This window comes from Lissotriton helveticus, chromosome 8 (assembly GCF_964261635.1).
Source record: "Lissotriton helveticus chromosome 8, aLisHel1.1, whole genome shotgun sequence".
In the NCBI taxonomy this organism is placed as follows: domain Eukaryota; kingdom Metazoa; phylum Chordata; class Amphibia; order Caudata; family Salamandridae; genus Lissotriton; species Lissotriton helveticus.
Genome location: NC_136069.1, coordinates 312167264 through 312183092, shown reverse-complemented (window position 1 = coordinate 312183092; position 15829 = coordinate 312167264). Strand labels below are relative to the sequence as shown.

At 45.9% G+C, this 15829-nt stretch overlaps 1 protein-coding gene across 1 annotated transcript in view; it reads right to left on the bottom strand.

Moving 5' to 3' along the window:
- Positions 1 to 697: 697 nt before the first annotated feature.
- SAP18 (Sin3A associated protein 18) overlaps positions 698 to 15829 on the bottom strand; it is a 47252-nt gene continuing 32120 nt past the window's right edge. Inside the window, exons 3-4 of the mRNA XM_078657085.1 lie at positions 1930 to 2052; positions 698 to 1126 (exon numbers count right to left, since the gene is read on the bottom strand). Coding sequence (XP_078513211.1) covers positions 970 to 1126; positions 1930 to 2052 — 280 coding nt within the window. The 3' untranslated portion in view covers positions 698 to 969. The remainder of the gene's footprint in view (positions 1127 to 1929; positions 2053 to 15829) is intronic.

The window sequence follows — 15829 nt, the reverse complement described above, 5'->3', positions numbered from 1 at the left end:
CTTTGAGGGGTGCCAGTGTGTCGGCCCAGTTGGAGATCCATTGGTGAGCATGCCGCAGTGTTGGCATCTGTTGGCGGAGTGAACTAAGAGTAACTAATATGAGGGCTAGATTTGTATTATGCATTGAGCAAACTTATAGTCTATTAAATCAAACAAAAGTTTTTTGTAAAGCAGACATGCGGCACTCACATATTTAAGGTGTTGAGACCAAATCATCAGTATGTGTACAGTGTTTAGGGAAAGCAATAAAGGTAAGTGATGTAGTACAAGAAGCAGACGAAAGAAAAGAATGCAAAAAAGAGCAGTTAAAGACTGTCAAAGTAAGTTTCTGGAGTGACAAAAAAGGCATTTCAAATGAACTAGTTTAGAGAAATGCAAAAGATGAAAAATTAAATTTTCGTAGCAAATGGATGCGTACAAAATAGAAACACCTTCACAGGAGACAAGAAGCCATAACGCTCCATTTACCTGCAATTTGGACAGTCAGCAAATAAATGTATTCATAGAAGTGAATATAACAAATCCACTCACTTTTACAAAATAAATGTCTGCTAGTAAGATTAACCTTTAGGAACATTAAATGGGAGAAATTGTGGTTAGTGGTCTAATTCAGGCACCACATCCATTTCAGCCAGCTACTGGGGTGGGAAACAAATGTTTGCTAGCATAAAAATAAGTGGCAACGTTAGACACATGCTCAATTTCACAATGTTCTATTTATTACAATGATAAACTCTGAAATGTTGCCTAATATTTAATTATGTGCAATTTTACGATATTTTCCTTAACATAGATTTTCAAAATCCCTTTCTTGTAAGGAAAATCGAACCAATACTTCTATTGCATTTGTGGATTTGGTTTTGAAATATGGACTATCAGCTTGAATGCGCATCAAGTATTTAAAAAAAAAAGTTAGGAAGAGTCCAATAAGATTAATAAAAATAAAAAAAATCCAAAACTCCCATATATTTAATATGGTCTCATGCGGGCCGACGGAGGTGGTGCTCTGTTGGGAGGGGTGATTGCAATATCCAGGTAATCACCAATCTGGAACCTTTGTGACTGAAGTGTCATTGAATCCTCTGTACCCTTCCTTCCAGAGATTGTACTTCCAATCGACTTCACCCTGTTGATGGAAAGCACAACAGTGCCTTAGACGGATACAAGCACAAAAGTTGCACAGTATGCATGTATTACTTGAACAGTCATGCAGAGTGATTACATGCATTAGAAAAGTGGTTTACAGAACCAGTCACTCACACATAGAAGAAACTACCAGAGTGTGCAAATTTGAAAAATACCCAAAAGGAAATAATTTGTGGTTGTGGTACACTTCAGTTCTTACTCTTTCACAACTAGTTGTGTTTTACCATTGCCACAACAAAGACCTAAACAGGGTTCTCAAAAGACCATTCACTTGAAACAAATTTCAATGCATACAGGCGTCCCTCCTACCACATAAGTTGAACCCCTGAAAACGAGCAAGTTTGCTGTGCTACAGTTTAAGGGAAAGGCGGGTGGAGTGTTACTTATTAAAACGTAACAAATAACTTCACAATCAGTTATCAATGGCCAAACCATTTCTTTGTCTCAAGTCTTGTAATTGTTTTACTATAGTAAGATGACATTTCAGAAGCAGTCAAACAAACTACTCTCCTAGTTTTTAATTCAACACTTTTTTTTTTACTTGCAGGGCCTGCTTATTACAGGTGTGTGACTTTAAAGCTCTGTATCCATCTTCGCAGCGTCAGAAATCAAAAACTGCAGTTTAATATTCTATGTCTGCGTGTAATATTGGCCTTTTGTCTGTGTATACAAATATTTATTTGTTTTGCCACCCCGTAGTATTGCATGCCCTGTAATGAAGTCACACGTAAACACCGCTAATAAACATTAAGACTGGTTCACCAAATTCAGCAGTCCACCAACCTGTACATGGGCATCTTCGGATCTGGGAAAACAATAGCAAAATTGAAGTGAGTGCCCTTTTTGCGAGCTTCGGGATATACTTCTTTAACCAAACTTGTTAACTCTTTCAATGTTGCATCCATCCTACAACAAAAAACAAAACTGATATGAATAGAAGTGTAAATCCGCTTCAAGAAACTGATAAAAAACACTTTTTACGCAGCGCGTAGTTATCATTTAAACCAATAAGTGCACTAAATGCACCCATGAGTAAGGAGGGGGCCACACTTTCAAAGTCCACCATTTAGCGCCAGCTTCCAGTGGAGGGCGGGATTTTATAATTTATAGCACAAACAAAAAATAATGTGAATGACTACTGGCAGGCGATCTAAGAAATGCCTAATGTTCCACTTCCTTGAAAGCTACGACTGATGTGACTGGGCATAGATGACACTCTGCCCGAACCTCACTCCTTCCTTTGCTGCGTTGGTCTCCTATGACCAGGAGAGTAGCAAGAGAGAAAGTGTGTATGGCATAGTATGTATAACCATGAAGTAAATATCGCTGAGAGCTAGCCAGACTTGATGCAGGTTACATGAAGTCAAGAATTCCCAAAACTTCCCCAGGGGATTAGAAGAATCCCAATCTATTATTTCAGAGTATGATAGGCACAAGACGACTTCTCAAAGCACCCGATCGGAAAATGTCCCTTCCTCAGCTCAGCTCAAACAGATGTCTGGCAAAACACTCATTCCACACACTCCACATCGTACACTCCATTGGTCAGAGACTTCACTGCTCACACACCAAATGACTATTTTACCACACAAACGACCAGTATGCAGCACACAACCCCCACAAAAGTGTCCGTGCATTTGTCAAACAGTAACAAAGAAACGCTTCCACTGCTATGTGCACACAGTGAAGCGTCGTTGCAGTGCTAAAGTAGTGTGTAGCAATCTACTTCACAAAAATGGCTTTGCTGCCTTTCAAAGCCAGTTGAGCTTTTCAATTACGTTGTAATTGTGAGAATTTCATTGTACCCAGAAATGGGGCAAAGGGCCCTCCTATCACACAAGGACTCTAAATGTACACCACGAGGTTGCTAATGCTCCATCTCCACCCCCCCCCCCACTTCTCGTTCATTTGGCTGTTCAGTATCTTATGCATTAAAGCCTGTGCCGCTCTTTTGCAATGGAGAGGAGACACCCCAGGTGCAATAAGTGTATGTGGCTTGCGCCAGTAGACATCTACAGTGTTACTACGAGGCCGCTGCCACAGTGCCCAGATGGTGATGGTCGACCATCAATGGAAACCATTAAAGGCATGCATCAATTAGTAGGTACACGTCACCTCAGTAGCCTCCAGCGTCTGCCATCGGCCCTACACCGTTGCAAGTACTAAAACTGGCACTGCAAGCCTTCTGTGCATGAAGCGCTCCTCACGCGACTCGATTCTCCAGGTCAGATGGGCTAGTGTTTACCTTGTTTCTGCTGCCAAGGCTACCAAAGTGATAAATGTGCCCAAATTCCTTGACACTATATTACCCCTCCAGCCCACTTGTTCTTCTGTATCTCTTGAATGCATAGGCACAAGCAAAGTGCCGGTTTCGGGTTGCCCAAAGGCTTAGGGTACCCATCCTTTGGTTTCAAGCATCACCCCAGGCTGTATGGAAACATAGCACAACCATATATCTTTCACATCAACACATATTAAGGTTTTTAGCACTGGGCGCCAGACATTCCTTACCTCGATTAGCTGGCAGGGACAATGCTTTGAACATACTTCAATATATCCCTACAATGGACTAATGTACATCTTTATTCCCTGTGATTTAATGTGTGGGACGGTTTAGTAACCTAGCACACTACCTCGAACTGCAATGTATCATCAGGTGGAATTCTGAGTTGCAGAGATTCAAGATGGAGCAGTTGAAGAGGATTTGGTCTGGAGGCTTGGCTTGAGGTGGATGCAATAAATGACTCAAACTAAATAAGTGTTGAAGCACTTCTTAAGTGGTGACGAGCTGCAGCATCCACCTCCATTTTAAGAAACCAGCATGCATTATAAACATTGAAAAATTAACTTTCATTATTACCAGTGCTGATGTACAATGAATAAAACCAAGCTGGGGTGCATGAAAGATCCACAACACTAAAAGCTTTTGCCTCTAATAGCATGGTCAATGCCTCATGATGACAGTCTACCCAGATACATTGGTTTAGCCCCCTTAAGTCCTCATACATTCCAAGTCCTTTGGCGCTAGAACTATTGGCACCAGCCATTCAGATGCTTTAATTTCCTCGATCACACCCAGGTGTGTGTATAGGTGTGTGTGTGTAGGTATATATATATATATTTATATATATATAAAAAAAAATTAAAAAAAAAAAAAAATTTATTATATATATATATATATATATATATATATATATATATATATATATATATATATATATATATATATATATATATATATGAGACTTTTGTAGTATACTTAAATCTTTCACAAACCCTTTTATTTTTTTTTTACAAAGAAAGACAAGCATTTACAATGCAATGGTTTCGCCTTTGGAAAAGTTAGAGCTATTGGCATTGTAAATGACAAATTTTGTATTTATGTGTTTATGTGTTGGTTTTGAAAACAGATAAATTAGTGGCATTGTCATTTACATTGCCATTAGCTTAATCTGTCGCAAATGTGAGACCTATTGTACCCTACTGACGAGCTCAGCAGACAGCAATTACTACCACACACACACCCACCCAGAGCCAGCCACACACACACACACACACACACACACACACAGAGCCACACATACCCAGGGCCACACACACTGTGGTAAATATTTTACCGTATACGAGTTTGCCAGATAATTTCGGTCAAGTAAAGAAATAGCTCAATCAAATGAGAGGCAGAGTCCGTGGCATCAGAGTCATACGGGCTTTAATCATAAAGGATGACTCGAGTCATGGAAATCTATTCCATCAATACAAGGGTTCGGGTATGCAATGATGGCAGGAAAGATGTCAACGATTTATTAACAGTACATGACATATATAGTAAAATGACACAGTAGCAGTGAATACAGTAGGCGTGACAAGTGAAATGTATATGGTAAGAACACATGTGCGTAGCAAAAAGGCGTGAACAGGGGTGTGCTCGAAGGCGTATACTAGAAACGTCACAGAAAAGTGTCATAAGTGGGTGGATGCATAAAGAATTCTTGCAGAGTCAGCTGAAACCTGTGACCTGAATGCGCGCGCAGCTAATATGACGTGTGATTGACGTGCATCTGGAGGAAGCTAAGGGTCTGACTTTTAGCACTAGTAGAGGAGACAGAAGTCTGGCATGTCAGATCGACCTGTCCTTATAACATATCTGATATCTAGTATTTAGAGGATGTTTATTCTAGAGTAAAAGGTCTCTTGGGCAGAGGCTATTCTATACTGAATGTCAGTGCGTGCATAGGTGTCTGCGTGTCTACGTGCGGGGCCATGGGCCTACTCTGGTAACGGGAACCGTAAATTACTTGCACGGAGACAGGAAGACTTGCTCTTTGCTCTGTAGTCGGGGATATGTTTACCTAAATCACTAGACTGGAATGTGTTTGAGGAGCTGAGCTGGCTACGCTGATAACTTGAAGGTAAAATACTGTTTTTGGCAGGCAGACCAGGCTGAGCCGGGCACCGCTCGCTTGGCAGGAAGTAAGGCAGAGGTCAGGGATGCATCTCCATGCTGCAGCTTTCAGAGGCAGAGACAGAAGTGGCTTGAAGACAGAATTCAGGGCCTAGCTCGGCAGAGCCAGGAAAAAACGTGAAAGTGCACCATGTAAAGACGGTGGCACGGCATACTTAGGAACTGAATTATCGATCCATTCATGGTGGATCTGATAGAGGACATGTTAACGTTGGACGCAAATGTATTTGCGTCTTCAGATTCGGTTGTGGAGGGAAATTACATGTACTTGAAGTACGTACATGGAGCCGTTGGGGTACACGTTAGGGGACACAATTGACCATAAAAATTTCAATTACCTCAACACACACACCCAGAGCCACACACACACACACACACCCAGAGCCACACACACACACACACACACACACCCAGAGCCACACACACACACACACACACCCAGAGCCACACACACACCCAGAGCCACCCACACACACACACCCAGAGCCACACACACACACACACACACCCAGAGCCACACACACACACACACACACCCAGAGCCACACACACACACACACACACCCAGAGCCACACACACACACACCCACCCAGAGCCACAAACACACACCCAGAGCCACACAAACACACACCCAGAGCCACACAAACACACACCCAGAGCCACACAAACACACACCCAGAGCCACACAAACACACACCCAGAGCCACACAAACACACACCCAGAGCCACACACACACACACACACCCACCCAGAGCCACAAACACACACACCGAGCCCCACACACACACACCCAGAGCCACACACACACACACCGAGCCACACACACACACACCGAGCCACACACACACCGAGCCACACCCAGAGCCACACACACACCCAGAGCCACACACACACACACCGAGCCACACCCAGAGCCACACACACACACAGAGCCACACATACCCAGGGCCACACACACACACACACACACACACACACACACACACCCAGAGCCACACACACACACACACACCCCCAGAGCCACACACACACACACACACACCCAGAGCCACACACACAAACACACACCCAGAGCCACACACACACACACCCAGAGCCACACACACACACACCCAGAGCCACACACACACACACCCAGAGCCACACACACACACACCCAGAGCCACACACACACACACACACACACACACCCAGAGCCACACACACACACACACACACACACACCCACAGAGCCACACACACACACACACACACACACACACACAGAGCCACACACACACACACACACACACACAGAGCCACACACACACACACAGAGCCACACACACAGAGCCACACACACACACACAGAGCCACACACACACACAGAGCCACACACACACACAGAGCCACACACACAGAGCCACACACACAGAGCCACACACACAGAGCCACACACACAGAGCCACACACACAGAGCCACACACACAGAGCCACACACACAGAGCCACACACACAGAGCCACACACACAGAGCCACACACACAGAGCCACACACACAGAGCCACACACACAGAGCCACACACACAGAGCCACACACACAGAGCCACACACATCAGGGCTTGTCCTACCTTATACTTACAATGCACCCTGCCCTTGGGCCTACCATATGGGTGACTGATATGAAGAAAAGTGTAGGTTTAGGGACTGGCAAGTGGGTGCACTTGCCCAGTCAGCATGACAGTACCAGCCTGCACGAAGGCTCTGCAATGGCAGACCTCAGACACATTTTACAAGGCTGCTTCCGTGGGTGGCACAACCAGTGCTGCAAGCCCACCAGCAGCATTTGGATTTACACACCCTGGGCACTCAGCGCACTAGACTGGGGTCTTACAAGTAAACCAAATAGCCAAACATGGAACCACCGATTAGTACATCAACTTACAATAGGGAGCACTTTCACTGTGGCACTGAATAGCAGTGGCACAGTGCCCAAAGCATCTAATACCAGCAAAAATACATGGGGCAACAACAAAAATGGAAGGAAGACCCAGGCCAATGGTGCCAGGTCTAACAGGGCCTACGTGAAGATTCATGTTTTCAGTTTCTTCCTGAATTCAAGGACTGAGCTAGCAGCCCTAATATGAAGGTGGGAGTTTGTTCCAGGCTTTAGGAGCCAGGTACCAGAAGGGCGGACCGCCGATTCTAGCTCGTCGGATGCGAGACAGCAACAAGTAGAAGGTTGTCTGAGCAGATGTGTCTAGAGGCGGTGTGGAAGCTGCTGTGGCTATTCAGGTAAGAGGAGTCTAGATTATGCAGTGCTTTATATGTGTGTGTAATTTGAACAGTGCACTAGTGTGCATGGAAAGCCAGCTGAGGTCATTGAGGCGAGTGGAGTGTGGTTGAGTGAGCCTGGCTGCTGCATTCTGAATGATCTGGAGCAGTTTGGTCAGCTGGGTGGAGAATCTGACATACAGCGTGTTTCTTTAGACTAGATTGCTGTTGAGCGCCTGGATGGTAATCTGGTTGGGTGCCTGGGTGTAGAAGGAAAGCATCTGAAGATTTGGATACGGGTGTTGAGGGAAGTCTTGTGGAAGTAGGAAGAGGTAATCAGGTGACTGGACATTGGTTTGTTGACTACAATGATTCCCAGGTTCCTGGCCTAGCAGCACGGGATGGGTCCAAGTTCAGATAAGCAGGCTGGGGACAGAGTGGAGAGTCCTTTCCGAAGAGTACTACCACTGTCTTATTGAGGGTGTTCACAGACAGGCTTGCAGGAAAATGAGTTTAGTAAAAAGCTTGTAAACATGGGGAATAAATGTAATTGCTACGTCAAAACAAAAAAGTGGATGCCCAGACTGAACATGTAACTCCACAGGTACATACCCTGGCACCACAACAACTCATGGCGTCACTAACGTGTGCATACATGTACATGTACAAAAGCATGAACGCAAACACTTCCTCCACTCATACTACTACAAACCATGGTTTTCTAGTAATGATTTTTTTTATGCTCATAGCACCGAAGCTTGGTGCTCACCAAGCCACAAATATGCAGTAAAATCTATTACCATTCACACAAGATCTACAATGTCGTCGTACGATGACATTTAGCAGTCTGCTGTGTAAAGAAGAAAAAAGTGACACAGCGCAGGGAGAAATCAACGACAAAACAGCAAATAAGGTATACCAAACAGCTTGCTATGCCAAAAGCGCAAATGCTAAAACATAAGAGTGGGTTCAAGCGGTTTACAAAGATGAAGTCTGTATGAAGAACTACAGTATGTACATCAGAACTCACTCAGAGAAGGTAAACCCTCGCAAACAGAACAGCATACTCCAGCAGTATACAGAACAGAAACACATGGTGGTTATACAGCAGCCCAAAACAAGAACTGCATAGAAATACACCCATTCAAGTAACCCCAATAAAGGCCCGGAGTCACCTGGTCATGTGTAAAGATAAATGTGTGCATGCCCTGAACATGGGCGCCAACTTCTGTGGGGCCCAATCAATATTTCAGCGGATTAGCTCCACTTTGCAGCAGTTTAAAGCACATTAAAGGCTTGGGAACTGCTAAGGAACGAAACTTCATACATGATTGCTGTATTCTGCTCGGAGTCGGTCAGTTGCTGCTTCTCTGCAGCGTAAGTACATGAGCGGTGGGAGTTGCAGGATGCGCTATATAACATTAGTCAGAACCCAAGAGGGTCTCAGTGCATTAGGGAGTAATGTTTTATCAAGACTTACACTAGAATTTTAATCTATGCCTGTTTCCCACTTCGATAATTGATTGCTTTCAAGAATAAAGGCCTAAAGTCACAAACTGAAACTTGTTTTTAATACTTTTAACAAAGTTATCACATGGCCTATTGTGAGATTCCCTGCCTTCAGGTAGTGCTGGCTTTTCATGTAGCAGCATTTCGTATTGCGGAACTTGTGTTTTTAACATTGTAAATGTGGACTGAAAAGTACAGCAATCAATACCTTAAGTAGTCACCTGTGCCATACAATCACTGTGTTGCTCTGTTTTTAAATGTTACAAAATGGTCCACTCCATTACCAATTTGGTTACTGCTTGAGCCACATGTAATACTAAATTAAAACCTTGTCCATCAGTTTCACTGGAGTACATTATTTCATTCCCATCAGGCATTTGACTTTAGTATACTGAAAATGTTTCAACGAGCTTCAGTAACAGGCAACAGCAAGGGCAGGAGCACAGCAATATTTATTGACACTATACAAAGAATAGGAAAAGTGGTTAAGGCCAGACATTTTTTCCGGATCACACCGTGCTGATATTTGTATGCCTGCCATAGGTACAAATTAAGGTCTGAGACTGCAAACAAGTGCCTATTCTGTGGGCAGTTTGTAAAAGATGTGCTGTTTGCGTGAGTCTCCATGATCCTGCTGCCAGGAAGACCCACAATAAAATACATGAGCTGCCCAAAACACCTGAATTCTGCCTGCTTCTCAAGGTTTACTTGCAGTCAATTTATGCATTTTTTATACCGTAATTTTGCTTTGCATGTCAGTGATTTGAAAAATGGTCAGCTTTCACCCATATGGCAAATTAATGGATTATTTCTCCCACCACAAATTCCGTAAATCGCTCCATAAAATCCATCATAGATTTCTTTAAAGCTCAAACCTGCACAACTCACTCGTGCAGACTTTCCAGGAGGTGGAAAACAAGAGAATATCATGTGAAATTGTAAATGTAACAATTGTTCTTTTTCCATAGAAAGAATATGGTTCCCCAGGGAAAAGCGCTTCACCTACGCCTCTGTTAGAGACAAGCGTCTTCCATTCACCCAAGAAAGTCACCTGTATCTCTCACTAGAGCAACCCAGTGTTAATGCACTGTGTGCAAGCCCACATGCTGAAGAAATCTAAAAATATACAAGCCTACATGTTTGCAAGTATTCGTCTATTTGTGGGGGGTAGGTAGATCATGCTAAAATTATCCAAACCTAGGCTATAACTAATATTCACAACATTGGAAAATCTGTCACCCTAGCTGAATAATGGTGTGATATTTATGAATGGAAAATACTTTTCCCACATCTAAATGCCATGCTGGTTTTAATGTTTTTGAAATATAGCCTGGAGCTAAGGAAGCGAGGGGCAGGGCAGTGTGTGAACTAAAGGGTCAAGAAGCTGCGAGGGCAGTGATTGATCAGAGACAAAAAGGAGCACAGGAGAAGGGGTAGTGTGTGAGGAGAAGGGACAGGGAGCTGTGAGGGCAGTGTGTGAGCAGAAGTGGTTGCGAGTGGAGACAGCATTAAGTCTTCAGATGGGGCCCAGAAGAGAGGCAGTGTATGAACGGGGGCAGTTTGTGAACAGAAATGGCAGAGAGGGCAACGAGTGTTCAGCGATGGCATGCAGCAGAGAAGGCACATAGCGCGAGCTCGACCCGCAGGTATCGGAGAGCATAAGTTACATAACACAAGGTCACCCCTCCCCCTCCCCCTCTAATTCGATCCTGGCTCTCGCGGCGATAGCTCGGGCCACAACGCCACGTCCTGTACCATACTTCCCGTTTCCTACTGTTAAGTGCCAGAGATGCTCTCTCATTCAAAGTTGCAAGGGCATCAGCGCGTGCCGCACAAGAGGCATAAGGACAACACAGACACGGCAGGTGTGCTGTTTGTCCGGCCAAACGTCCGCATACAGCAGCACAGAAAGTACACAACACAATTAACAATTCAGAGGAAAGAAATGTCAAATATCATGATAAAATCGATAAACGTGCGTGGGAGTTACACCGCTGGCATTATTCTAAACCAAAGAACAAAAAAAGTGTCGCTAAGAAACCAGCAACACTTTAGCGCGGGGAGCGATGTGTGAAATAAACAGTTGTGCGCACAACACAAATCATACGTTACTAACTTCATTAAAGCAGCAAACACGCACCGCTGAGCGTAGTGCAAGTTGTGCGTTGTGTGTAGTGAATGATGAGAGGCTGAGTCGCTGCAGCATGTAAGCAGGTGTGTATGAATGATGAGAGGCTGAGTCGCTGCAGCTTGTAAGCAGGCGTGTAGTGAATGATGAGAGGCTGAGTCGCTGCAGCTTGTAAGCAGGCGTGTAGTGAATGATGAGAGGCGGAGTCAGTGAGACAGAATTATTCATGTAAATTCCTATCCCAATAGACAGGCGCCGTCCTGAATTCCGCTCGAAGGCGTGCAGCTATGGACTAGTGCCTTGAAGTGTCAAGCACACCGCTTGCTTTCAGGTCCAAATAGGATTCTACAACAGCCTAGGGCAACAGTCTTCCCTACTACACTCCCTAGCCAGTATTTAGATCAGGGACCAGGGAGGGTTTTAGGAGAGAGGAGGGTGGACGGGACACACACGCACACATACACTCATTCACACCCATACATTTACACACGTGCACACACACACACATCATTCACAACACTCCTTCCCAAAAATTCAAATATACACGCATGCACCAAACATAAAAAGAATCGATTCACACTTACCTGCATCTCTCTGCCTCGGAAGTCCCAGGAGGGGGAGTCACAGCACGAAGGCCCAGTGTGTTGCCGTCAATCAACCCAGAAACTCGTACAATTGGATAGTAAGACGCTAGTGAAGCTACTGCAGGCACGTCTTTCATGGATATAACAAGCACCACGAGCACAGGGAGGGAGGGTGGCGGGAACGGGCACAGGACAGGGGGGGGGGGCGGGAAGCGGGCGGGAAAGGACCCGAGCCGAGCTCCAGAAACAAATCCCTTTCACACGGGGAGGGGGCGGAACGGGGAGGGGGAGGAGGGGGCGGGAAGGCAAGATTTAACACGCACTCACCAGGGCTTCCTCCGGCGGCCGTGGTCGAAAAACGGGAAACGTGCACAGGACAGCGAGGAGGGGGGACAGCGGGGAGGGGGGACAGCGGGAGGAGGGACACAGAGTAAGGCAGGACAGCAGCAAGCACGGCCCGGCCGGACCAGATTCGGGGGCGTTCCCGGCTGACGTCGCGTGACGTCGGCAAAAGCCAAAGAATCTCGGGAACGCCCCCGAATCTGGTCCGGCATTGACGGACAGGCCCCTCGTCCAATGGCTAGGCTCCATTTATGGAGCCAGCCAATGAATGACGAGGGCCGACCCAAAGCCACACTACAGTTCTCATAAGATTTCTCCTGCGCAAAAGCTGCTTGCGCAGCTTTTTGCAGTCGAAACCTAAAAAAGGACAGTGTAGCCCCATTCGCTGCCTTTATGTCCGCCACCCCATCACCCACCCCCACCTCCCCTCCCAACTTGTCCCCTACCCCTCCGGCAGACTCCGTCACTCAACAAGCCCTACAACGGGCGTCAATCCCTGGTCAGAGGCGCAGTAACTGCCCTCGTCCCCCTCACCGCCCCTGCAACCCCTCACACAAATACACCTCCCCGCACAACTTGTCCCCCCCCACCCTTCCGATTAACTCTCTCACTCAACTCTCCCCCAACCTGACCTCAATCCCAGCTCGCAATCGCAACAGTCGCCCTCGTCGCACCCACAACGCAACTTCTGACCTCGACACACTCACCCTTCTCCGCTCCTATGACCCAGCCCCCCAAAATAACACAGCACCCCAAAATCACACAACCACCCCACACCTCAACATTCCCACGATACACTCAAACCCCCTTAGACCCCCCACACTAAACAGCAGATTCTCCATCCCCAATAACCTTAGAAAAGTCCCTCTCTCTCTAGAACCATCTACCACCCTCAATACACCCCATCTCAAATGCACCCTCCTCAACTGCAGATCGGCCACGAAACACTCCGCCGCCATTGCTGATCTCCTCTTATCGCTGGACCTTGACCTAATCATCCTGACTGAAACCTGGCTAACTGAATCTTCGACACCTATAATGGACATTCTGGTTCCCCCCCAACTACCACATTATCAGGCTCGACAGAGTAGGCAAAATAGGTGGTGGAATTGCGTGCATCTACAGGAACAACCTCTCTGTTCAGAAAGTCAATTCCACCTCCCTACCATCCCCAACATCCTGGGAATACATCTGCCTTGACATTATTAGTGAGGGCAAACCGATATGCTCGCTTCACAGCATCTACCACCCACCGAGGGACAACTTCACCTTTTCCCAACAAATCATGGATATGATCTCAACCAATTCCGGAAGGCAGCTCACCCAAATATATCTTGGTGACTTCAACCTCCACTGGAACGATCGCAATGACGCGGTGGTAAATAGTCTTAAAAACTTCCTCGATGCCCTTAACCTCACCCAAATATGCAACAACCCGACCCACGAGAAAGGTTCTATCCTCGACCTGATCATCTCCAAAGAGGACTCTATCCAACTCGAGTCCATCCAACCCTGTGACTGGTCAGATCATCATATTGTCACATTCTTTATCAATGAAAAAGTTAAAGTCAACCCGGCTCAACTCTCCAAGCCCAAAGTCTGGAAAAGAGACTTGAAAAAACTCAAAGCAGGAAGTTTGCCCCCTAACAGTTGCAACCTCCTACTCCCACCGACAGGCGCTACGGACGTTCAAACCCTGACTGACCATTATCTCAACGCTATGACCTCAATAATTAATGAGGCTGCACCTTTGCAGCTAAAAAGAGCTTCTACTAAAATCTCCAATCCATGGCACGACGGGAGTCTCAATGAGGATAGACGAGACATGCGATTGGCAGAGCGTACCTGGAGATCAGCTCCCTCTGCACTGCACCTAAAAGATCTGAAGAAAAAGAGAAACGCCTACTTCAGGAAAATAAAACGCTCAAAATCAGACTTCTTCAGCCTCCAGCTCGACCAAGCAAAAAACCGCCCGAGAAAACTGTTTGAGCTAATTAGAACACAATCCAAGGATCAACCCCAACCGCTCAACACTGGGCGTGAGGCACCCTCCTGTGAAGACTTCGCTGCTTTCTTTATCCAAAAAACTGACAACATAAAGAGCGATCTCCTCATTGATGCAAGCCTCTACTCCAAACCCCAGTGCCTAGCACCCACTGAACCAAAAAACAATGCTACTTGGTCAACCTTTGGCACATACTCGGAAGAAGAAATTGGCAAACTGCTGAGCACCCTGAAACCATCCAATCACCTTACGGACCCCCTTCCTGCTAACGCAGTAAAAGACTTTACCCCTTTTCTGCTCCCTCTCTGGACTAAAATTATCAACAGTTCTCTCCAACAAGGAAGCATACCTGATTCCCTCAAAGTTGGCCAGGTCACACCTCTTCTAAAGAAACCTACAGCCGACCCCTCTGATCTCAACAATTTCCGTCCCATTACCAATATTCCCACTCTCGCCAAACTGCTGGAAAAATGTGCGCAACTACAATTGACTAAACACATTGAACAATTTGATCTCCTTAACCCTCACCAATCAGGCTTCCGAGCAGGACACAGTACAGAAACTGCTATGACCCACATAATTGACGACGCACTTCAAATGCTAGACCAAAACGAGACCTGCCTCCTCATCCTCCTCGATCTCTCTTCAGCATTCGACACCGTTAAACATGAGAACTTACTAGAACTACTAAACGCTAGAATGGGTTTATCTGGAACTGTTCTAAAGTGGTTCACTTCCTTTCTTCACAACAGGTCGCAGAAATTCAAGAGCAACAACCTGATGTCCTCGCCAATACCTGTAACGCTAGGCGTCCCCCAAGGATCCTCTCTATCCCCAACTCTGTTCAACCTAGTCATGGAACCGCTCACCACCTTGCTACAAGCATCCAATGTACAATTTCACATGTACGCCGATGACACCCAACTTTATCTCAAATTACAGTCCCCCAAAGACATCCTGCTCCTGAACTCAACGATCAGATGCACCCAATCCTGGCTTGCCGATAATCATCTCAAACTCAATGCCCTGAAAACAGAGTTCCTGCTGATCTCACCTCCAACGAAGATCTCCACCACTCAAACTTGGCTTAAACACCTAACCGCACTCAATGTCTAACCGACCATCGTGGACTCAGCAAAATCTTTAGACATAACACTCGACACCAATCTCAACATGCAGCAACATATCAGCAAGGCAACAAAGGGAGCGAACTTCCAGATCAATACTCTGAGGAAACTTAAACCCTTCCTCCCAGCCAAAGACTTCCAAACGGCAGTACAAACACTAGTCATCCCTCGAATTGAATACGGCAGCACCGCCCTCTGCGGACTCCCACTAACTACAACCGCACCCCTGAGAGCTTCTCTAAACACTGCAGCGAGACTCATCACTGGGTCAA